This window comes from Chrysoperla carnea, chromosome 3 (assembly GCF_905475395.1).
Source record: "Chrysoperla carnea chromosome 3, inChrCarn1.1, whole genome shotgun sequence".
Classification (NCBI taxonomy): Eukaryota; Metazoa; Arthropoda; class Insecta; order Neuroptera; family Chrysopidae; genus Chrysoperla; species Chrysoperla carnea.
The window spans coordinates 43,365,078-43,390,934 of NC_058339.1; the positions used below are offsets into that span (position 1 = coordinate 43,365,078).

General features: G+C 28.2%; 1 protein-coding gene across 1 annotated transcript in view; it reads right to left on the minus strand.

The window, feature by feature from the left end:
- Window positions 1-610: 610 nt before the first annotated feature.
- Window positions 611-25,857, minus strand: part of LOC123296050 (protein O-mannosyl-transferase TMTC2-like) — a 280,446-nt gene continuing 255,199 nt past the window's right edge. The window contains exons 8-11 of the mRNA XM_044877511.1: window positions 19,427-19,579; window positions 19,104-19,188; window positions 1,690-1,868; window positions 611-801 (exon numbers count right to left, since the gene is read on the minus strand). Of these exons, the coding sequence (XP_044733446.1) occupies window positions 649-801; window positions 1,690-1,868; window positions 19,104-19,188; window positions 19,427-19,579 (570 nt within the window). The 3' untranslated portion in view covers window positions 611-648. The remainder of the gene's footprint in view (window positions 802-1,689; window positions 1,869-19,103; window positions 19,189-19,426; window positions 19,580-25,857) is intronic.

Here is a 25,857-nt window from a genome sequence, read left to right on the forward strand (position 1 = left end):
ACACATATTAAAACATAATAAAAAAAAATCATGTTTTCCAACTGTTTTAACAGTCCTTATACTTCAGAAAAGGTTTAAGTTGTTCTAGAGACAATTTTAAGATACATACTTTCAATAATTTTCTTGTGTGGCTTACATTTTGAAGTCCAAACCAATTGCAACTTTTCTTAGGTTGAAATCCATTCATTTACCTTGACGTCGAAAAGCCATTGTTCACAAGGAAATTATTGGTAAAAGTTTTTTTTTTTTATTAATTATTCTTTATTTTTTTGTGTATCTTATTTTGAAGTCGATTTCGCGTTTAAAAAAAATGTTGTTAGGGTATCAGATAAAACTTTTTAATCGATTTATTTTTAAAGGCTCATTATTGACTATAATATTCCACCTTAAGTTATTTTAATTATTAGATTTTCAAATAGCATTCTGTTGTGTTTGTTTTAATATATAAAAATGCATGTATTGTTTGTTGTTTTTTGGTTGTTTTTCAATATCAATATGTAATGTAAATATAATAACAATTTTTATTATATCAATAATAGTAATAATAATAATAGTAATCTTTGATAAAATATTATATAATATCTTATAATATTTTGTTGTTGTTGTTGCATTATTCATAACATGGTATAGTGCAACCTATCATGGTTGTCACGCCATTAAACTATATAATTTGTGTAAATTTGTTAAAGTTGTTACATCATCCGGTTGTAGACGTAATGCTTCTCTATAACTGGCAGCGGCTTCGCTATATTTTCCATTTAAATGTAATATGGCACCTAAATTTGTGTGTCCTCGTGCATCCTGAATGATAAATATAAAAATAAAATCTTAATAAAAAATTAATGCCTTGGTTTTAGAAACTTAAGTTTCGAAAATGATTGAATATTAATATAGAAGCGATAATGAAGTTGTATCAATTTTATCTGACCTATTAATTACAAAAATTGTTTCTTTTTAATAATAAATACTTATGTAAAGATTTTTTTCTGGTTGTCTCACCGTTAAATAAAATATTTTAAGTATACACTAAAGTACAAGTTTTATAGTTTTGCACTGATGCAAGCGTTATTTGAAGTGAAACAATGCCTGATAATCATGTTCATACCCTCTTCTGCTATCAAATGGAAAAAAAGCTATAGTTTCATTTATTGAGTTGGTCTTCCTTCCTTGATCGTTGAGACCTAGATATCAAATGGAAAAAAAGCTATAGTTTCATTTATTGAGTTGGTCTTCCTTCCTTGATCGTTGAGACCTAGATATTCAAGAAACTGAAGACAATCTGGGAAGTACCTATTTAGTATTGATAAAATCAAATAATTTAAAGTCAGAACATTAATCATATGCCCGGATTTGATGAACTTGTAGGGCATAAAAATTTTGAAATAGACTATTAATTTTGTATACTTTTAAAAGGACTAGTGTTTTCAATTTTTCTTATTTTTATGAACTATTTTATTGTTTTTATTGTATCGTTAAATGTATTATATTTCGAATGGAATCAATAAATAATATTTACGGTACAAAATTGTTTCACTTGATCATATTAATACAGACAGAAAATCTTGGCTTGGTTTAATTAAACTACTGTTGTTTTACTTGTAATTCTAAAATTATAAGTGTTAGATTTAAGACGTTCGTATTGCCTACTAATATTCAACCAAATTCTAATACTTTAATAGTATAACATACCAATGGTCGAAGTTGTACAGCTTTACGATACCAATATTCAGCATCAATCCGACGATCAGCCTGTCGTAGCGCTGTTGCAGCTGCCACCACTAATTCATAATCAGCTGGTTTTAATTCAGCCGCACGCGTATATTGTACAGCAGCTTCGTTGTGTCGTTGCAATGAAGCCAAAAATTCACCTGTAACCAATAAAAATTATGATTATCTAACTTTTCTTGCCGTTTTTCTAATTTTATGAAATACGTGTTTGCACAATGGCCATGAATACCGAATTCTCTGCGTATACTCAGTTCTGTTTTTAAGCGGACATCTTTGACCGTCTTTTTGTCAAAGAAAAAATGCATAATAGATGTAAAATTTATAAATATTTTCACTTCAGACCACTTTAAAAAAGTTAAACGCATCTTAAAACTCCCTACTTTATGTGAATTGTCATTTCTAGTCAAAGCATTAGCAATATTTCAGATAGAGAGATAATTATTGAATACAACTTCTTTTATTATGTGTCTAAAATCATTTATTGACCTGTCTGAGCACACTTAACTATCTAAGCAGCCTCTTATACTGCCTGAAGCAAAGAAGGAGATCATTCTGCCTCTTTCTTTGAAGGTTAATCGACATTTTATTTATATTCACAGAAAATAAAACTAAAATAAATATGAGGGTGACACGAAGATTATTGGTGGAAATCTCATTATGACATATTCATGAACCTTGAATTAAGAAACAAATTGTCCCACATAAAATATTACGAAGAGAAAATTTTTTTAAAATAAACATAAGCAAAAACATATTACAAAAAAATAAATGACATTTTTCCAGTAATTTAAGTATAAAACTCAGGAGCAGTAAAGTCCTATCAATAAAGTCACATTCCCCCCCCCCCCCTAGTTTAATGCATGTATTGTCGCACTGCTTTCATTGAAATGAGATTTTTGCCTTTTGCCAATAGCATGAAATATCTTCAAACAAAACTGCTCTAAAAAACATGATTTTGTACAATAAAAATTTTGTGATATTGTAGTTGAGGGATTAAAAAGTTGCTACACTCAACAGGAATATCCTTGCCATTAACTCAACTAACGACATTAACATTTACTCAACGAATTTCTAGGGCAAAAACCACTATTTTCGAATACAACCCAACCCTCTCCAACGATTTCCGAAACAGTGCATAAGTCTATATGTTCGGGGGAAAATACACACACTAAAAAGAAAAGACAAAACGTAAACATTACAAAACTGAACTGGATAAAACTGAAATATAATGAAAATATACTCTTTTTCAAAATAATTGAATCTATTTAACTCTAGAAATAAATGTAGAAGTTTTTAATTTTATTATATGTTAAACTAAGTAGGTACAATTTCATAAAGTAAGTCTACCAATAAAATCAATAATAGTAATCCTACGCTAATCATGATTTATTATGACACAAGCAGATATCTCGAAAATTAAATTAAAGGTTATAATTTTGATCTTGATGTTCAGAGCCATTAAATTTAATCTCAAACTTATAATTGACAAGAGAACAACGCAAATTCACATTGTTCGCCCTGACCACCCCATAAAATGCTATTTCAGCTCGATATCACTTTTCGTTTTTGAATTATCGTGATCCTGCACTAATAGACAGATTTTTTGAACATCTACACCATTTTTTTTTTTTTTTTTTTTGGGTAAAAATTTGAAACTTTATATAATATGGTATATTATACATAGCGTAGACAAGCTTTTATTGTACTAAAAAGTAGTAACTAATTTTTTTAAGGAGACTAAAAGGAGACTTCATACATGACTATTTTTGAAAGCTTGAGGTGATCAACATAAAGTATCAAAAATAATTTGGAGAACTTCAATGTATGTTTGTACGGGTGGAATCATGCAACTCAATTTTTATATTGAGCGCCTCATGCTTTTACAAGAGTCATGTATGAGTCACTCCAAAAAAAATATTATTTTCTACTCTTAAGTACAATAAAAGCTTGTCCTTAAAAAATATTTTTTATTTAAATTTTAATTTAAGACGAAAAAACGCATGTATATAAAATATTGTTAAAGGGATCGGAAAATCAAGACGCCACTTATCTTACCGTACATTGTTATTCAAACTAAACTTGTTAATAAAATTCAGCTCAATCAATTGAAGATACTTTACTTCAAAATTGAGTTGGAAGATTTCACCCCGACAAAGATAAATACGTACATTGCAAGTTAAATAAAAGCTTGTAAAAGTTAAAGTTGATTGAACAGAATGTTTCAATGCGGTTCAACTTTTTGTAAATGATACTGTACAAAAGATGTTGAATGGAAAGAAAACGATGACATTGAAACAATATTACAATGAAATTACGCACAAATCCTGTGCTCTATATCATAAAAGTAAATTGCTGTTTTAAAACTTTTAAATTTTCTGAATAAACTTGAATGGATATTGTAATATAAGATACAGAAAAGTAATATTGTACAATGTTTGTACAGAAAAAGCAGTTTCTTATTATATGTGTATTTGGTAATATAGTAGTTATAATACAATGCCTTCCTTGTATATACCATACGGGCTAAATTTCATATAAACTCAGAAAGTCAAACAAAAAGTTTTAATGCTAAAATATTCATATGGTAAGATTACATGATGCTTACTGATGCTTACTTTACTTATTGTGTACATCTGTTCATTACTATCAAGTTAAACCATAATATTATTTTCCCAATTGGTTGGAAAAACTCATTAATTTCTTAAGCTATGTGATTCTGGGATATAAAACTATACAGTTCTAAGATGTAATTTGAATACTGTAGATTGACTTGGGTATTTTAAGTAACATAAAACGGTTTAAAATTTTATAAAAAAAATTTGGTTTAAGTTTGTAATAAGTCAGGCCAGTGTGCCTCCCCTTCTAATTAAGAACCATTCTGCATAAATTTTTACTAACAAAATAGTGCATAAATGCAACCATTTATGAAACGTTTTTTAACTGGCTAGAGCTGTTCAAGCTGCTTCGAAATTTTTTGACATTTAAATTATTTTCAATTTTCGTCATTTTTTTTAGGTTTTTTTCATATTATGTTAACCAATGCAAAAAAAAGTCATGGATATTCCATATTTTATATAGCATTAAAATCTTCCTCATCATACATTTTTCGTTAAGTTGATATCAAATACAATTTCCAAGTTGTAAACCAAAAAGGGACTGTTAGTATGATGAACCTAAAAATTTAGGCAATTTAGGACAAATTTTTCTTTCTGTGCCAATTAGTTTCACCCTAAAAATGTATATCAACTATATTAATAAAACATCTGAAATAAAAAATATTTTGAAAATAGGTATTCACAAAACAAAAGTAGTTTCAAAGAAGGTATTTTTCAAGTAGCAATAAAGATACTTTTTATGATGATAACATTGATAACATCGAAAGAGCAAAAAGTAAGGCAAAAAATAACTTTCTTCTTGGTATTCCATTTAAGAAGTATATAATATTTTGTGATCCGTAGAGTGTAGGTAGAAGGATACAGAAAAAAAAATTTTATATTTGTTTTGACAAAAGAATGTTATTTGGAATGTATACAATTTAAATACAAAAATATTCTGTAGTTAGAGGTCTTTTAATACAATTTTATAAACCCTTATAACTTCACTTTCAATAAAGCTTTATTGTTTATAATGTATATCTCATTCGAATTGTTTTGTATTTAAATTACGATATTAAAGATTCTGTGTGTATAATGTATTAATCATATTCATTGTATTCTAAGGTTGTGTATAACATTGCATTACAAAGAAAGTGGCAGTACATAGTCGATGTGGTACTGAAGTCGTGTGAGTGTGGCCCCTGTAGTCCACTCGACTAACTTCCCAGAGGGGGGAAAATTTGTTGGCTACTTAGTTTTACAAACAAGAAGTTTAAGTTTGTGAATTTATTGTGTAATACAATTTACTGAAAAATATATTTTCCGCTTAGAATTGTGAATAATCACATCGAAAAGTATGTCATCAGCTATCTTATGATATAAGAAATTACGGGAATGGGAGTTTATTGCACTGAGAATTGTGACCATAGAGACTTCTATGCATGTTTAACTGAATAAATACAAACTACTGTAAACAGGGAGAATCTTTCCAAGCAAATCGGAATACTACGAATACAAAAAATGGATTATTATATTTTAAGTATAAGAGTCAAAACTATTTTTTCTAGTACTTTCGTAAAAATAAATGTTTTTTATATAATTTTTTTGTTTTATTTGTTTATTAAGTATAATCATCATTAGATTTTTATTTTTATTTGATTTCATTGTCGAATTATTCATTCAAATTTGAATTTTTAATTAAATTGATGTAATAAAAGGGGAAATAAGTTCAAATATCCAACTAAAACATATAAGTGAAAAGTAACAATTTAAAAAAAAAAAAGACTTGTTTGAATAAATAAATGTAATAGATAATAATCATCAACAATAAACCAGCCTTCAGTTAAATTTTTTTACACTTCACTTTTTTGTGAATATAATTGACGTTCGAGGTTTCAATTTCATAAAAAGAAGGAAAACTATTTTATGTTATAAAAACATTATTTTGCACGTCAAAATCTATTCAAATTTTAAACTATGAAACTTATGGCAAAGTGGATTTGCTAAAAGTTCTATAATGAAATAATAAAAATACAAGAAAATATTGACGACATGAAAAAAGAATCATAATATCACAAAATAAGAATATACGCGTCTCTCTATATGTATATGTTTTCCAATGGGAATATAGGTGTTAACGTTGTCAAGATCATGAATAAGCAAAAACATAGCAAAGTAGAAGTACCATTCAAACCAATCTCTATATATTTTCGTATATATGATCTCCCTAGCGGTTGTGTTAACAGCTGTTCTGGTGACAAGAAAAATATATACCAAAAAGGTAACAACATACATGCACGATTCTAACAGCATATGAGTGAAACACATGTACATAAAAACACACATTACCAAGGTAAAAAAAATTTGTTTATATTTATCCTTTTGTATGTACAAGATGGTATACTAAATGTGAAATTTACAAAATTTAAAAAACCCCCGACAAATGGGATATATTCCTTGTAAACCGATTTTTGGAAACACACTGAGAAACACACAGACCCACAGATAAACACTTTAAACTTCCGAAAGAAAGCGAATACAGCATTTAAAATAGCAATTGAGTTAAATAATTAAACAAAATTTTCAATTTTCGATATTTCGAAAATTACTCCAGTTATCGAAAAGTTTTGGAGAAATCTATGAAAACATATCATCTACCGTTTATCTCTATAAGAAAAATATCGAGTTGACCAATGGGGGGTTGACCAAATAATCGTGCAACCCGCCCTAAAATTGTTGATTAAGGGTTGATTAAAACTCATATAAAAATAAACTTTTTATTGAAAATTGCCTTGATGCTCACTTCTTCGAAGAATCACCAAAAAATATCATAAGTAGTTTTTTATTTCATATTTGGATACCTTACTCCTGTCAAATATTTTTGGAAGGTAAATTTCGCTACTTTAATTTAGGTTACAATTGAAGAAATTGTCTACTAGGTTTGTACACATAAAAATCCTCAGTTTTTCTTCATAGATGTTAAAAAGAAACTATCAACGCTGTCTTCCGTTTCGAAAAATTTTTAAAATACATTTTTTTTGAACACATATACATTTATCAGTGGATCACCGTATATACTTTTTCGTTTCATCTTTCTATTCCACCTGTTTAACATTTTTCAGAACATTACAGAAAATACATGTAGACACAAATAAATTTAATTTACAATAATGTAAAAAAAAAATCAAATAACAACAATGTAAAATAAATGATTCAAAGAAGTCGTTTTCTTGTTTCCACTTTATTCAATATTTTCTAGGAAATGTTTATATGCGTAAAACAAGAAAACATCATCTAATTGAGTAGCTCTTTCTTGTAAAGAAGTTTTTTTGTTGTTTAGTTTATACTGTTAACGTTTCATCAAAAAAATATGCTTTAGCATATGGGATGTTTACGACCGAAACAAAACACTAATTAACGATACAAACAAATATGGAGTATTTTATTTGTTTAAAAGGAACATTTGTTTCATTTATTGTTTGATGTCTTGGAAATTGTTCTTTGACAATTTCAATTTCCTATGAAAATTTAATGATGTTGATTTTTATTATGTACTTCTATAATTGAGAAAAGAAGACAATGATGGCAGAGAAAAGAAAAAATGATGGCGTTTTTATGGTGAAAGTTTCTAAAACGGGAATTTTTGGAATGACGTTTGTCATTAAGGAGTAACTAAGGTAGAGTTTGGTTAAAATGCAAAACACAATAGTCATCTATTTTATTAAATTAGCAGCCCTCATTAATTCATTTTTAGAAAACGTCGTTTCATCGGAGTTTTCAGGAAAAAATGAAACATTGACTCAAAATATGGCTTTTCTTGACATCTGTTGGCGACAAAATAAAGTACATAACCGAGACATTCAAATTGGTGTTTATGTGGAGACATTTTTAATATTCCTTATATTAGTGATAAAATTTGTGCCTTTTTAACTCAAAAAATACCTAGTAAAGTTCGGTCACCCAGGTACTTTAGTTAAAGTTTCATAAATTTCTTTTAAGAAACTTTTCACAGCTTGTCATCATAAGATTTCATCCCTCTACCCTAGAAAAGTTGGTGTAAGCTTCAAGTGTCTGCATAAGTTTACATCAAGCATAACAATGTAAACCAAGATTTCTTAAAATAAAACCGCATTGAAACCAACAAATCATTTATTGGATACAATAATTTGGCCTTTTATGCAGGCAGTCGTGTTAAATTTCCAGTTAGTTTTTTGTTGTTCTGATAAGAAAATGAAAGGTTTATTTTATTTTCAAGCACAGAAGTACATAATTTTTTCGTCCAAAACAGACGCGGATAAACAAGTAATTATAACGCAAAAGAAATAAAAAGCTCGAGTCTTAGATTAAATGTCTGCCATTACTTTTCAATACCCTACATATACTATAAATGCGAAAGATTGTATGTTTGGATGTTGGATGATACTCAATCACTCAAAAATACAAGATTGGATTAGGATGAAATGATAATTACTTGGATTAACACTTAAGATACTTTTATGCCTGACAAATGTTAGATTACTGCGGGATTACAAAAAAAGAACGAATACGAATGAAAGATAACTATTGTATCTTATGTTACATTGTTCCGGAATAGTAAGAAATAATTTTGACTTATTTTTTTTTAGAAAAATAGTTAGAATTCCTCAGCAAAAGATTAAAACTCATAAACTTGTAAACAAAAGGGATACAAAGTGATAATAATGAAATTGAATGCTACAACAAGCAAGTCTTTGTTTTCAAAGTAAAAATTTCCCAGCGGAGTGTAATACCTGCTAGTTTACCTATAAGTATTTCAATTTATAATTAAAATGTTTAATAAATATTTATTTTTATTATGATCATAAATAAATAACATAATATTTCGAAATATAATAAAAACGTAAACAATGACAGATAAAATAATAAAAATAAACAAACACAAGGATAAAACATTTGATGATGTAATATTTCAGTTTAATGGAATTAAAACAATTATCCAGGATAACATTATGGAGAAATGTACCTAGAAGCTAAAACATAGACAAACTATTCCATTCAGTATGGATTAATATAAAAGATTGCAATATCATTCTCAGTAACTTTATCGAAACTATTATTATAAATTGGTAATAACAATGCTTTTGAAAATATTTATATTATTTTAGTCGATTCAAAGCAAAATTATTTTTATTTATTAATTAGTTTAGTCATTGTACGAAAATTAATATCTCCAATATTGCAATTTAATTTAATATGTTCAACATTACAATTAAATTAAAAACGTTCAATAATATAATTAAATCAAATGATCAAAGAATAGTTCTCTGAATTAATTGTTAACAATTGAATGAAGCAATGAAGGACTTATATTATGGAAATTGAGTCACGGTGAAATTTTTTCACATTGCGTCTCTGTCAAACGTTTATGAGCTATGGATATTGCAGTACCAACAAGTAAAATTTAGTTGATATCTATGAGAAACTTTTGAAGTTAGATATACTTCTTTTTGTACGTAAAGGACTATTAACTATTCTATTTTCAGAGATCCAATACATGCCATGCTGTTTGTTATACATAGCCAAATATCAATGATAAAGATATTTCGGTGTGCATCTATTTTCTTCAAACTTTATAAAAAATAGTTAGTTAATTTTCATGGATCAACTGAACTTAATAATGCTAGTTGCATAAGTAATGTTCTTTTTATCATGATGTGCTTACTACAAACAAAACAAAAATTATAATTGTATTACTCTTCAAAAACACAAGATCTTAACACAGTACTATTTAAAAAATACGGATTTAATCAATTTTTTTTCTTAGAAAATTAATAAAAATTATTATTTATCAGAAATCTCTACAAAAAATTTTCTTTTGGTCCACTCTGCCGTAAGGAATATAAAAAACTAACTATCCCTAAAAAACAAAAAATATAAATAGCGCAGATATACATTTTTTCGTGTATACCTTTTGCATTACTGGAAAATAATATGGATCAATACTACTGTCCAGTCAGAGAATGTCTATATTAAATGTTTACAGGACATTTTCTAGAATAGAATATCGGATTATCGGAAAAGTGGACAATTATCTAAAACGTTTGTTATGTAATCGAAAATAATACAGGCGAAGCACACCTCATTTAACTGATAAAAACTAATGGTAATATACAAATCTTTTATATACACAACAGCATGGGCTTTGTTTTGTATCATAGTATTGTTACTTTATACTTGACATATTCTTTAAATTTAAAAAATCTTCTAAAAAATTTGTTTCTATCGCTTTTTTGGAACGCAATTGTTAGTTCTTTCAGAATTTAACCCATTTGACCGCTTTAATATTATCGGATGGGTTTGGTTTGAATAAGAGTCAATAGACTTTTTAAAGCTACCAACAAATTTTCAATTTTATCTACTTTCCATAGTTTTTGAGAAAATGGAAACTATTGAGAAGTTAAGCCCTAATTTGCACTTTCAAGGTAAAACAATTATATTTACGAAAAAAATTTTATTACTAAAGTTTATTTTTTCATAAGGAACATTTTTTTTACATAACATGTTTTACTGTTTGCAAAATCGGTCGTACGGAAATTTTTTCTGTTGCTTATTTACGAACTCAAACCCAATTTTTTACTCCCTGAGCATACTTAAAACTTCAGGTGGCAAACAGAAAAACGGGAATGGGCTAGGTAGATGACTCAATGGATAATTTTACCAAAATTTTGTTTGAAGCATCCATATTTCTTTACGCTGCAAACTTGGGTAAAAACAATTAATCTTTCTTTATGAACTAGAGTTGTAAATTATTTTTAACCTGATAGAAACTAGCTTACTCTGTTGTCATGATTATTACTGACGTTTTATGTGAAAGTACCGAAACTCTATTTCATACGTTTGAATTTGACTTCGAAACAATTACTGTAACAAGTGTCAACAAATAAAAAATATTACCCTACTTCTAGATTGATTTATGAATACTATGATAAACATTCTTTTTCACTATATAGACCAGGTGCTAGATAGACTTGAGTGTGCAAAAGTCTAGTTCGTATAAGTCTATAAATATTCCGGATGTTGCCAGAAATCTAATTGGTCCAATTTTAATATATACCTCCTTCTCCACACAAACGGTCATATGTGAATGCTTTGAACCAAATAACAAATAACCAATTTTTTACAATTAAAGATCGAGGCTTTAGAATGAAACAATCCGTAACTATTTTCCAGAACAGATGTTCAAAGTGATTTTTAGAATTTTAAAAGCTCAAAAATTTTATTTATTTGCAATAATTTTCAGATTTACAAATAACCGTTCTGGAGTTTTCCAAACTGCAAAAATATCTCAAAAACGGTGAACTGAAGGAAAAAATCACAAGGAGCCTTTTTGACGTAAATACACCAAAAAAAAATCTTGGGTGGTTTTATTTTGTACAAACAATTGACATTTGACAGTTTCTATGGAGGGAGAGACATATACAATATAGGGTTTCTGGGATATTAATTTAAAGCTTTTCGGAACGGAAGAATCAATTGACAAAATGCGGTCCTCGACTTTTAAACACTCATCTCTATCTAGCGCCTGCTCTAATACTTTGTTTCCCTACATTTTCACCATCTGCAAATAAATTATTTTTATGTTTATTTGTATTTCTTTGAAGCTACGTTATTAAGTTCGTTGAAACCTTATCAGTTGGATATATTTATTACACAATAAATATTTACTTTCAAGTATTCGCTCCGAGCGTGAATTTCGTTTCCATGACAACGATACACTACTTTAATTATAGAATTAATGGATGCATATATAATTGTGTGGATTGCATTGAAAACTTACATTTAAAATTTAATATTCTTGTTTCACAAATTTAAATAAATAATTACGATAATTAACATTTGAAAAATAATATTTGTACAATTTGATTTCTTATTTTCACAATTTTTAATGCATTAAGTTTAATTAATTAGTGTTTTTCAATCATTTTAATTTGACAGTTTCTATATCATTAACATGTAAATAATTGCAAATTAGTCATAACAGCCCACTTTATCTCCAAAATTTTTCACTTAAAGCGCTGGCATCGATTTTATTATCCCCACCATGACTACGCACACAACGAATATATCAACGGCACAAAAAAGAGCTAAGTTATGGACAAACGATTGTGTTTATGAAAATTTCTTTTTACATCTAATTCATTCACACGCACGTAAAGAATATAAATGTCTTTTACGTAATGATGTTTGATGACCGATTTTTATGTGTATATTGTTCATGAAAAGCATTTTTTAGACATTAAAAATTTTCAAAATAATCCTCCGACTTGAATTTTAACCGATTATTTATTGGTTATTAGATATATTAGATGAAGGAAGATGATATTCATTTTATAATCCGGATTAAATTCTTTATTATTAGTGATTGATGATAGCAATTTTTACAATTTAATCTTATTCTATATTTGGGCTGTGAAATTATGGATTGATAACGTTTTGCGAATAATGCCAAATAGAGGAAGATATTTCATTTTGACATCTATGAATCCTCCTAATAAAAACAAAACCTCTTCTAAGACGATCTAATTCTCTTGAGACGGTAGCGTTATTAAGAACATGTGCAAACAAGAGCTTAAAACAAATAAAACTACTTCTTTCTCATTTTTTCAGTCAATTTATAAATGATCCTAAGTTTTCGAGGGCCCTGTGCTAACTTAAAAGTAGGTTAAAAACCCCAAAATTTTAGGACTTCTTTCAGTTTTTCGATTATATCTTGTTATTTAAGGACATTTTATGCTTAATATTTCCTTACAAAGTTGTGAGACATTTAATTTGATTTGTTAGTCAATGCGAAATCTAAAAAAGTATCCGAAAAATGAAAGTTTTGGCCCTATAACTAAGTATTTCCATCATTTCCATGTTAATTATGTTAATCGCACATCCAATGCGAACATTTTAGCACATTAGTATAGTAGTACAACTATATCCTCACCTCTATCCCTTCCCCTACTTCCCGCCTCCACCAAATGTGAAGATGTCTCTTTTTAATGTTAGAAGTGCATTTTTAGAAACCTTCTCTCACTCTAAAGACTCTTGCGTCGTACACACAATCTGATGTCACATGGGGAGGAGGTCCGCAGACCAAGATTGTTCCTGTGATTTTTCATATTTTCATTATTATTTAATCATGATAATAATTTTTTCATTAGTAATTAGTTTCATTTAAAATAAAATAACTTTTGAAAACTTATAAAAAATAAATAACTTGTTTGTACTTGTTACAAACATTTTTACGTTTACATCTTAAGAAAGGTCCTCTTATTTATTTGTGTGTAAAAGTGGCTCTCTTCCTTTACTTACATGATGTAAAAAACAAACGATTGCCTAATCAACAGTGGTTAAATATCATATTTCAACAATTACCTCAGTCAATTGTTTATTTTCACTTGTTAATTCTGAATCAAATATCAGGTTATCAATATCGCGGTAAACAATACAAACAATATACATATACAAATATCTTCAAGAGGTAAAGTTGCATTTTTTTTGTAAACTAAATTAAAAGAAAATCAAGTAGGATATAAAATTTCCTCTACTTTAAAATTCAAAAGACTTGTAACTGTGTATATAGATATTAAAAAACGATTCGCATATTGAAAAAATAAATAATACAATAAAGTATATTTACATTATAAGGGGGTTAAATACAACCAGGTAACTAACTACAATTTGTGCAATGATCAATTTGGTTAACTTTAGTATGAATTTTTTTTTTATATTCCGTATGTGATAGAAAGTGATGGTTTTTCTTTAAATCGTTCAGTGAATGAATAAGTTAAATTTTCATCAAATAAAATTTTGTTTGATATACAATGATGTTCGAAATACATGGTATTATATTATTGCTCGAGTTTTTAGAATAAGTTAATTTAACAAGTGAAAGCAAACAATGGAGTTAATTCTTGAAATACCATGAATAAACTGTGTTGATGATGCAACCGTTTGTTTTTTGACGTGAAGAAAATAAAAAAAGATATCCACTTTTAATTAAATAGTACTATAAATTTTACACATACTATAAAATTTACACCGAATTAGCGCCCTCGTGGGTAAACAGTGATGTTTACAAAAAAATGTTTTTACCAAAACTCGTTTATTTTTTTATAAGGAACATTTTTTACATTTAATATTTTGTTCTATCTCTAACGGTTTACAAGATGGGTCCTACGGAACCAAGACCCAATTGATCCGTAATGCTCATTTACGAACTCGACCTCACTTCTTACGTCCTGAGTACGCTATAAAAATTTCATCTTAATATCTCTTGTCGTTTTTTAGTTATCGTGTTGACAGACAGACGGACCGACGGTCAGTCAACCGAAAATGCACTAATTAGGTGATTCTATGAACACCTATACCAAAATTTTTTTCGTAGCATCAATATTTTTAGGCTTTACAAACTTGGGGCTAAAACACATGGTATAAAAACATGGTATAAAAACATATAGCTTTATGGTTGCATTACCTTCCATCCACATTCTATGAATATGAACATTCAACTATTTTTAAAAGTAAAGACTGCTTATGGCCACCGCATTATATCCTCCGCCTCCCTTGGTCTCACTTATCTTCCTTCCATAACAATCAAAACAGGGGTAGGAATTGTTTTACACAGATAAAATACTGTACGGTTAAATATTCATAATTCATTTAGTATGACTACAAATTTCGTTTCTATTTTTACAGAAATCTTTAATAAATGGTTTAAAATGGTCCCCATAGATGGCGCAGTAAAATGCCAGATAAAATTAATTTTCTTTCTTTTTATGTATCTTCATAAATTATAGCACATGTGTTAGTCCGATGTTTGAGCTATTTTATTGCATAGTTTCAATCATCCATTCAGCAGTTTTTGCGTGAAAGCGTAAAAAACTAACAAACAACTTTATTTTTTGTACTCTCCGATACGGAAACAGAGAAGATGTAGACACATTTTCCCTCACCATCTTTTTTTACATAGTTACGGGTTTGGTATAGGTGAGAAATGGCATAAAGTGGTGATCGCAAAGTAGCAGGGAATATACAAATTATAATAAGGTCGTGTCGGTATATTACCTGTTCTTTGTCTATCTAAATGCCCGTTACAAACGATACTACCCTCCTTGGAAACCCAAGTTTAAATGATTCAATCCACTTATGTTTGAACAAAATTGTAAAAAAAAAAAACTTATATGATGAAATATGGGTGAAATAAATAAATAGTGACTATAGAATTTTATTATTTGTGAATTTATACTTTCGTGTCTACCTTTTTACGTTGGTGAAATGATGGAAAATGAATCGTTTATATTGTATGGAACGACATAAATAGAACACATGTATGTATGCGTGTTTGTACGTCATACGAATATTTTATTTACCCTTAAGTTAAAATAAATTTGAAAATGTTATTAATATTCTTGTTATTTGTGTACGGTAGGTATTATTTAAACAGGTGTGTGTATAAACAGCAATTGTTTTATGTAAAGATATGTTTTACATTCAATAAACTTATAAAAAAAATTATTTAACCAAATATTCAGTTATTGAACAAACTATGTAATATATAATAGGGAATATTCATGTAGTTTCTTATATTTTTAATTCATTGTTTACACCGTTATAACAAAGTAAAAATATAAATACTGTTTAAAAAATGCTGTAATTAAGCTTAAAAAAATATTTAAAATACAGTATAATTTTGAGATGTTTAACGCAGTTTTTTGGCGCTCTTTGTTGATGACGCATAAGTACGTGATTTGTCAATTGGATACAGTTCAACGTATAATTTACACTACAAAAAATGAATCTACAACACAGAATTTACACTCGTTATTATTAAGTTTTCTAATAAAAAGCCGTAGAATAATGTAACTCAATGTATTACCATATAAAATGTCAGTAATTAATACCGTACAGTATCAGTAGTCAACAAATTTGACAAGCCAGTAATATGATGTAACGTCCGTATAAAAATTTGAATTTTCGTTTTAGAAATTTTTAAATGCCATCACTGAATTTGTGCTTTCATAAATTAATTTTAAGTAACTAAAATGATATAAATTACTAAAATACGGGAAAAAAAATTTGAACCGAATATAAATTTCATTAATATTCCTATTGTGAATATTGTATATTTTTAGGGATTTGATATTGTTGTAAATTTTTTCGGCAGTCCTTGATTTTCTGCACAATTTTCAATTGCAAACTCAGACGATGGTTATCAGACGATATTTTGCTTAATTGCTGTAACTTACAAATTCATTGGTCTGCAAAAAAAAGCAAAAGTCTTTAAGCCTATAAATGGGATCTTAAATGGGATCTTTGAATATAAATACAATATCCAATTCCTTCTGTAACGATATTTTTTCTTGCAATTCACATTTAAAAAAGCCAAAAAATAGAAAATTCTAGTAATTGAACGGGTTACTAGGGATCATACTAAACCTTGAAATTGAATTGAATGATACAGGCATGATATAAAGAATTTTTCTTTGAAACATTTTCTTCTTCTTCTCAAGACTCTTCTGAGTCTTGAGAAGAAGAAGAAAATGATCTACTGACCTATAGGTTTGATTAAATTTTTTTATTAGCGTATTATTATTTCGCAAAAAGAATATTACCACCATATTACCACCATTTTTTTCCATCACTTATTTATGGAAACTTGGGTTTTTAAGATAAATATAACGATATCGTAACTTCCAAATCCATCAAGCCATTTGTACAAACAAATGTACATACATACATACAAGGTACGCGTGTAATGTGTCGGATAAAAATGAAACTTGTATCGATATTTGAAACAATTTATTAACAGTTATCATATCACAATAAAATGAAACATTTTCAAAATGGATATTATTAAGTCATTTTACTCTAATTTATTTAATGTTATTGTACGATGAAGAACAGCATAATAAAGTATGAATTTAATAAATATATTAATATTATTCCTATTTATGTAAATGGGATAACATTACTAGAGTAGCTTTGCATGGTTTCATAATAATATTAAAAGCATTATGCATATTACTATATTAGATTGAACTATACAATACAACACATTTGTATTTATAGTTGCATAGTCACATAGGGTATGTATACATGAAATATATCAAGGTATACTAAGTTTAGTTCCAAGTTCGTAACGCTTAAAAATATTGATGATACGCACAGAATTTTAGTATAGGTGATCCTAAAATCCCCTAAAGAGTCCATTTCCGTTTGTGTGTCAGCCCATCTGCTTGTCTGTTTTTCGCTACGATAACTACAAAACGAAAATAGATATCACGCTTAAAAGTATCAAAAAGTGAGGTTGAGTCCGTGAATGACCAACATAGGTCAATTAAGTTTTGGAAGAAGAGAAATAAATACTCAAAATAAATAACTTAATCTTATTCATTCATTCAACTAGTAGATAGAGTATAGCCATAATCATAGAGTATAGAATTTTTGTATTTTAAAAACATACAGTTTTGTTTTTAAAATGTTTGTGTTTTTAAAACCATTATAAATTTATCAGAAGTTATATTTTAGCGAAATCCTATCCTATCCTTCCACTCCTATCCTATATATTATAAATGTGAAAGTAATGAATTTTTGTTTGTTTGTTTGTTACACCTTCACGCAAAATACTAGCGAATAGTTTTTAACGAAATTGTACAGCAATATAGCTCATACATCAGAATAACACATGAGCTATAAATTAAAAATATAGATACTAAAAAACATTTTTTTTAATAAATATAATCTGATATTTACTATTATAAATTTTTACAGAAATCTTTAAATTAAGATTTCTGTAAAAATTATAAATAGTAAATGCCACAATTCATGGCTACCTTTTCTAATATACTCAAGGAATTATGACTGCTTTACAATTTAAAAAATTGAAAACTGTGCATATATTTTAGCAGCGTAAAACAATCTCTTATGTGTTATGGAACTATAAAGCGGTGGTTTCTACTTTTAAACCCAGTGAAGCGGACGCGTATCAAGCTCACATCTAAACCAAAATTAACTAAAATTTAATAAATAAATACAAATCTTTATTCCATAGTGGAAGCAAAACAACATATCCATGCTATTTAGATAATTGTTAATAATATATGATTATTATCATTATCAGAAACTAAAGTGATTCTAAATCCATTCATTTAATGATTTAAAATCTGTTAGTCATAACACATTATATTATTAATGTTTATTAACATGTTTTTATTAACTCGTTTTTGTATTGTCGGGCAGAATTTTGTAATTGATTTAAAATAAGCCCGATGAGCTACAGACAATGCATAACCTTAAGCAGAAAAAAAATTTTTATGTACCATGTTTTTATAATGGACTTAAAAGTAAAAGTTATATGATTGCTCTTTAAATCCTTAAGATTGTAAGATTGGAAACGAAAAATATGGGGAATTTCATCATATAAAACCCACACCTGTTTCATTTCAATAGGAGTCTTAGTTAATCTAATAGTTATTTCCAATAAATATTCTCACAATAGGCCCTAAAACATTTATTAGGTTGTCAAGAACTCTCAAAAATCGACTAAATTTTATTCAGAATTTAGTACCATGGTATTTGCCATTGCCATTGGAAAATCTTTACGGAAGTTGAAAGAAATCATGCATATTCATGAAAATGGTGAAATAAAATGCTATTACTTCAAAATCTCTCAATATATAGGTTCAAGATAATCATGATAATTTTGTAATTTGTAATTCTTCATTTCAGTTAATCTGAGAAATTTTTATTGCTTACCGTAGTGATGATAAACACTTGGATCATCTGGTGCTAGCCTCTGTGCTCTTCTAAACCATTGTTCAGCTTCCACAACTCGGCTACTCTAAAACAAGATGAATGACAAATTACGCTAAATTTTTAAGAAGTCAAGAAAAACGCTAACAGCGGGAAATGCGTAGCAAGAATGTTATAAGGAACATTGAAAGACTGCAAATAACGGTTTTTAGACGATAAATGAAAATCTAATTTTCGGAGTAGTCAGGGGCATAAAGGAATCTGTATTCAGAAAAACTTTAAATGGAAAATTACAGGTATATAAAATGTTCAAAAATGGTACTTACATGATTACTTACATTTTTGGCTAAAAGTTTTCCATATGTAATATGTGCAGGTACATGATCTGGTTGAACTTGCAAAGCCGCTTGATACCATCTTTCTGCTTCTTCAAATTGATGCAATCTCGTTAAGGTTTCACCCAGTAAGTTGTAAACACTCTACAAATAATAAAATAATTTCATGTTAACGAAACGTGATCCACAAACATTAAACTTCATAGAATTTGAACTGAAAGATAGTCTCATTTACTCAAAAAGCATTTACATTAAGTATTTAGAGCAACATTAATGAAGAGATTTGGTTTTGACGCCAGATTTTTTATGCCGTTATACCGTTTTGCTCGTTATTTGTGGTAATTTGAGAATAACTTAAGAGGCGAAAATGAAATTTTTGAATACATAATAAAAGAAAAATCTAACGTTCGAGGATTTTTTCACCTATTGTTCCCACGATCGCTTTCGAAAACTTTTGATCCAACTATAATAGTATGGGAGGCTCGAATTGAATTTGAACAGATGGGCAAGAAAAACTTATTTTTTCCAAGTTGTATTTGTATTATCTTATGAGCTGTAGGTTAGAAGTGATGCGAATTACTTATATGAATCAACATGAAACCAAAATTTTAGTTTCACCTTTCGGCGTATTTTCGAGTATATAATGGGATTCTTAAGATAACGACGCTACTCTGTCAATTTATCATTAACATAGATTTAAAATCTTCTGCAAAACTAAATCTACTAAATAAATTAAGGGGTATAAAATATGAGGTTATTATAATATAAACACATTTCTAAAGCGTGAACCAAAATTAGTAATTAAATTACGTCTAACAAAAATATATTGTATTAATTTATATATCATAACTAGAACATTTTCTGAATAATATAAACATTCTTTTGTTTATAAATATTAGTACTGCTTGATTAAAAAAATTATTTCTACTTTAAGAAATATTTTTAATTAGTTTACCAAACCATTTTAATACTTTTACTAAAGAAAAAAATGTAACAATCAGTTCAGAGATAGATCAAAATAAAAAATTTTATGTATACATAAAGCTACAAACGTAAGTTGTACAACTAGATATGGTAATAGTCCTAAGACAAATTTGTTTATATAAATAAAAGATCTTCTAAGGATATGGTTTTTAAGCCCGGAACCAAAAAAAGAAGAGTTCTAAGGCTGAAAGGTTATTTATTAGAGAGTGTTCTTAGCTTTGTTTCAAGTGCGAGTTTAGGGCTCCGTACCCGACACAACTAAAAAATAGGCTCTGATCGCAAAATCGGTTCAGTTTGGAGAAGGCCCTAAGGAAAAAGGTAATTTAATGGAGAGTGTTCTTAGATACGTCCGAGTTTAGCGTTCCGTACCCTAAAAATACCTCGTGGGTTTTTAAATTTTGTAAATTTCACTTGTAAGTTATATGTGAGGCATACCAACATTCGTGTTGATGTTACTCCATAACTAGTGAAAAGAAATTTGAGATAAGTGCTCAAAAAAGATATACCCGTTGAAAGCTCCACACCAAATTCTTTTACAATTCTAAGAGTTCCAAAAAACAGATTAAACTTCTATGGTACTTTTTACGTATTTTTTTCATGAATAAAATACTAGTTTAAAGTGTATATCAAATGAGTGATGAATCCCCTTATGTAAATTATGTTTTATTCTACAAGTGGAGTTTACAAAATAAATAAAAAAAAACCGAGAAATTGTGCGGGTTCAGAATTTTTAACTTGCACTTAAAACGGGTCTAAGAACACTCTCCATTAAACTATCTTTTTCCTTAAAGCCTTTTCCAAACTGAGACGATTTTGAAAACCCTCGCCTATTTTTTAGTTGTTTAGGATACGGAATCCTAAACTCGTACTTAGCTAAGAACTTAACGTAAACAAAGCTTAGAACACTTCCCATTAAATAATCTTTAGAACGAAACAAAAAAATCCAAATTGGTTCATCCATTTAGGCGCTACGATGCCACAGGCAGACACACAGACAGACAGAAATAGCTGTCAAATCTATTACACCCCTTTTTTGGTTCAGGGGTTAAAATGAGATTATTTACAAAGACGTTGTAAGCGTTTTGTGGATGTTTTTTAGTTGGTCTTATACAAACCAATATTCCATGTCGTACTTTTTGAATTTGTTTGTACAATTGAAACTAGTAACATTATATATGTATAGGTAAGTATTATATCAATGATAAACAACCTCATATACATTTGGAATAGTAGGTACCTTTTTTGGATAAGAGACAAAACAAGAGAACTCTAATTAATTTCACTTTATAAATGTTTATGACAACTTTATTAATGAATACATGCCTCATATTTATATGGAACGTAGAGTTAGCTCATATTATATGCTAACTGTACTAAGTAATAGCAAGCAGTAGGTACCTCTAAAATATTTTGATATCTTTTCTCATTACATATACAAGCCATTAAAATATTTTACTTCATTTTACATACATATTTTATAAATAATCATTTATGTTAAATAAAATATTAGGGTACCTCCAAAGACATGTTTTATTTTGATATAAGTCTTTTTCTTTCGAAATAAAACCGTCATTAAGTATTCAAATTAGCCTTTTTCCTCCGAATATTAAAAAAAAATCCTCTAAATGGCAGGATATGTTTGTACCTTCTCCTCCCTAGAGTTGCCATCTATCGGATCTGTTCTTAATCTTTAGAGGAAAAAGGCATGGAATTATTAATTATTATGTCCGGATTTAATGATAATATGATAATGTTTATTATTTTTCTTATGTACTTAGTTAAAAATTTTTATTAGTATTATTTAAAAAATATAATGCTTTAATTAGCCTTTTTAATCTTAAGAGGAAAAAGGCTAATTCCTTAGTCAATTTTCAAATTTTATAAATAAACTTCTTATGACGAAATAAAGTTTGGAATTTATTTTATTTTTGTGTCCTTAAAGAGACAAACAGAAGCATCCTTATAGGATCACCGTAGAATGTTGCAAAAGACTCTGTCGACAATTTATGTCTTTTAAGGTAGAAGCTAAACAATATGCTTGTTAAATGTACTTTTTGTCGAAGATATTGGTCTTTAATTAAACATTTAACTAATCTGTAAAAATGATGACTCTCTTATTACCTCATTATTCTCTTATTAAAATTGAATTAGTTTATTGATTGGAAGTAGAGTTTCTGAGATATCGTAATATTTGGTTCAATTTTAGTCCGTATCTCAAAAACTATTCGACCAGTCAACAAATGCACCCGATTTTTTTACTTTTTGGGTCTAAAGTACCTTATATACTGAGTTTTATCGAAATTGGAGACAAGAAAAAAATTTTCGATTTTTTGAAATTTTTTTAAGGGGTACAATTTTTTGTTAGGAATTTGATGAAACTCGTTGGATGGAGTAATTTTGATCTAAAAAGTATAAAAATCGAGTTAATTTAATGATTGGATGTAGAGTATCTTAGATGTCGCAATATTTGGATAAATTTTAGTCCGTATCTCAAAAGCTATTCGATCAGTCAACAAATACACCCGATTTTGTACTTTTTGGGTCAAAATTACCTTATATAGTGAGTTTTGTCGAAATTGGAGATAACAAAATTTTTTCGAATTTTTGCAATTTTTTAAGGGGTACGTATACTCACTGTCAGAAAAAGTGCTACAGTTAAAACATTCTAAGCCTACTCATCATATGTTATGTTATAATAGTAACACTTACAATGTTTTAAAACGAGCACTTTTTCTGACATTGAGATACTCCTTCGAAAAAATCGAAAAAAACGCAAAAAAAAATTTGATTAGGAATTTGATGAAACTCGTTGGATGGAGTAATTTTGATCCAAAAAGTATAAAAATCAGGTTAATTTAATGATTGGATGTAGAGTTTCCGAGATATCGCAATATTTGGATCGATTTTAGTCCGTATCTCAAAAACTTTTCGATCAATCAACAAATGCACCCGATTTGTACTTTTTGAGTCAAAATTTCCTTATATACTGAGTTTTATCGAAATTGGAGATCAAAAAATTGTAATGTAAGTTAAAAAACAAATTGTTATATAATATTAAAATAATATTGCATAAATCTAAACAATTTATTTGCGAATAGTCTTTGTAGAAGTACACATATATGAACTTCGGGAACTAAAAACAACAAGATTTTGATTCTCTGGATGCGCCGTTATATCTTTTATAGCAAGAATATGAAGCCGTGAGCAAATGAAATTCTCAATACATTTATCAGGTATTTCGAAGATATATTGTGTTTCATCGAATCTAGTCAATAATCATCAAATGATTGGAAACTTTCGCTTAGAAAAATCTCATCCGATCAGTCACTGCCGAGAACTTAAATAATAATTTTCAACACAATAATTTTATCCTCATTTACATATAAAAGACGTGACTTGTTAATGAGAGTCCATTAGAATGCATTTTATAAGCATAGCTAAAACTTTCTTGGCGTAAATTTTAATGGGTGTTTTATAAATAAAGATCCAAGTGACGTATCCTGCAATTCTTAAATCGCTTCGTTTGGGTATACTTAATTAATGCATAAGTGAAAGATATGCCTATAAACAGTACTTTTTTTCTTTTTTTTGAATTATTAATTAGTTAATTTAAGACCACCAATCACATGAAAGCTTTCCAATTGGCAAGTTTGCTCTGCCTGATTGGTAACTATCATTTAAAAAAATCTCATATTTGTAAAATCATTACGTATTTTACTAATAATTTAAAACGGTACCCCAATTTAAAAATGCTCTATTAACTTAATGTTATTTTCTTTAACAATCAATTGAATTTCCGTTTTATTAATTTCCGATTTACTATTATCAGTAAAATAATTATCTAAAAACCATTTATTTGATTGTCATTATCGAAATAATAAGAAAAAATATTCAAAGGAAAAATATAAAAATAAATAAACATTTGAAATATTTTTCTTCTATAAAAAAAAAGAAAAAAACATAAAATAAAATGCTTTATAAAAATTAATGATCAAAACAAATGAAGTGGAGTTTTCGTTACATTTAAACGAATGAAAAACATAATAATAAGAAATATTTAATACATTAAAAAGTTAGACTTAAGTAACAAAAACACGACAACTGCCGTTAGACTTACTTTTCTTTTATATACAGGCAGGTGAATAAGTAGTTATGTATGGTAAAATATCAGTATTGGTTTATTCATCTTCAAAACAAAAATAATTTGGAGTATAAAATTATAAATGATCATAAAATAAAAATTATCCTCCCAAAGTAAAAGATCACAATTGACAATTAGTATGGTCATTATAGAAATTTCGGCCGGCCTGACACTATAAGAATGTGTTATAATATCAATATCTTAATATTCTCAGAGTGCTGTCAGAGCATTTTAGAAAATCTGAAGGCGGACTATTTCATCGATATGGCCGACATTATAAAACTTTAACAATGGTCACCAAAAACTATTTTTCTTGGCTATCCCAACTTTAATGGCGTGGAGGAGAAACCTATTATAAGAATTGAATGTCATCAAATACAATTTAAATGCTTTCTTTTGTTTTGTCAGTGGTTCTGTAGTTAAATAGAGCTTAGAAATAATTTTACGAAAAAAATAAAATTGTGATAATACAGTGTATAACATGAATACTATATAAATTTTCAAAAAGTGCGCTAATGAATAAAGAGAACTTGTTGAATGATGAAACCCCGAGTTTATCAGACAGAAACAGAAACTAAGTAAGTATTGGTCTGACGGACAAATGTGAATGATGTTTTTTGGACTATTTTTGTACAGCCCTCAGTCACCTTTGAATTACAAGGTACAATGAAAACAAAACAATGTTTCGTTATCGTTAATCGAAAATATCTCGTTGAATCGATACCGAAGTGTCTTTTTATGCCATGTACATATGAAATATACATAGTATTTTAAGTTTAGTCTCAAGTTTGTAACGCTTAAAATTATTGATGCTACGAAAAAAATTTTGGTATAGGTGTTCATAGAATCATCGACTTAATCCAATTTCGGTTGTCCGCCCGTCCGTCTGTGAACACGATAACTCGAAAACTATAAAAGATATCAAGCTGAAATTGTTACAGCGGACGTAAATGTGAGGTAGAGTTCGTAAATAAGCAACATAGGGCAATTGAGTCTTGGGTGCGTAGGATCCATTTTGTAAACCGTTAGAGATGGAACAAAAATTTAAATAACAAAAATATTCCTTATCAAAAAAGAAACAACTTTTGTTTTGAAACATTTTTTTGTAAACATCACTGTTTATTCACGAGGGCACACATTAGATGCAAATTTTATAGAATGTATTAATATAGGATTATCAGTTATGTATGTGTGACATGTATGAATGTGCAATGTGATAGAGTAATCAACACTGAGTATACATGGTATTTCAACAATTAACTCAGTCAATTGTTTGTTTTCACTTGTTTATCTATTT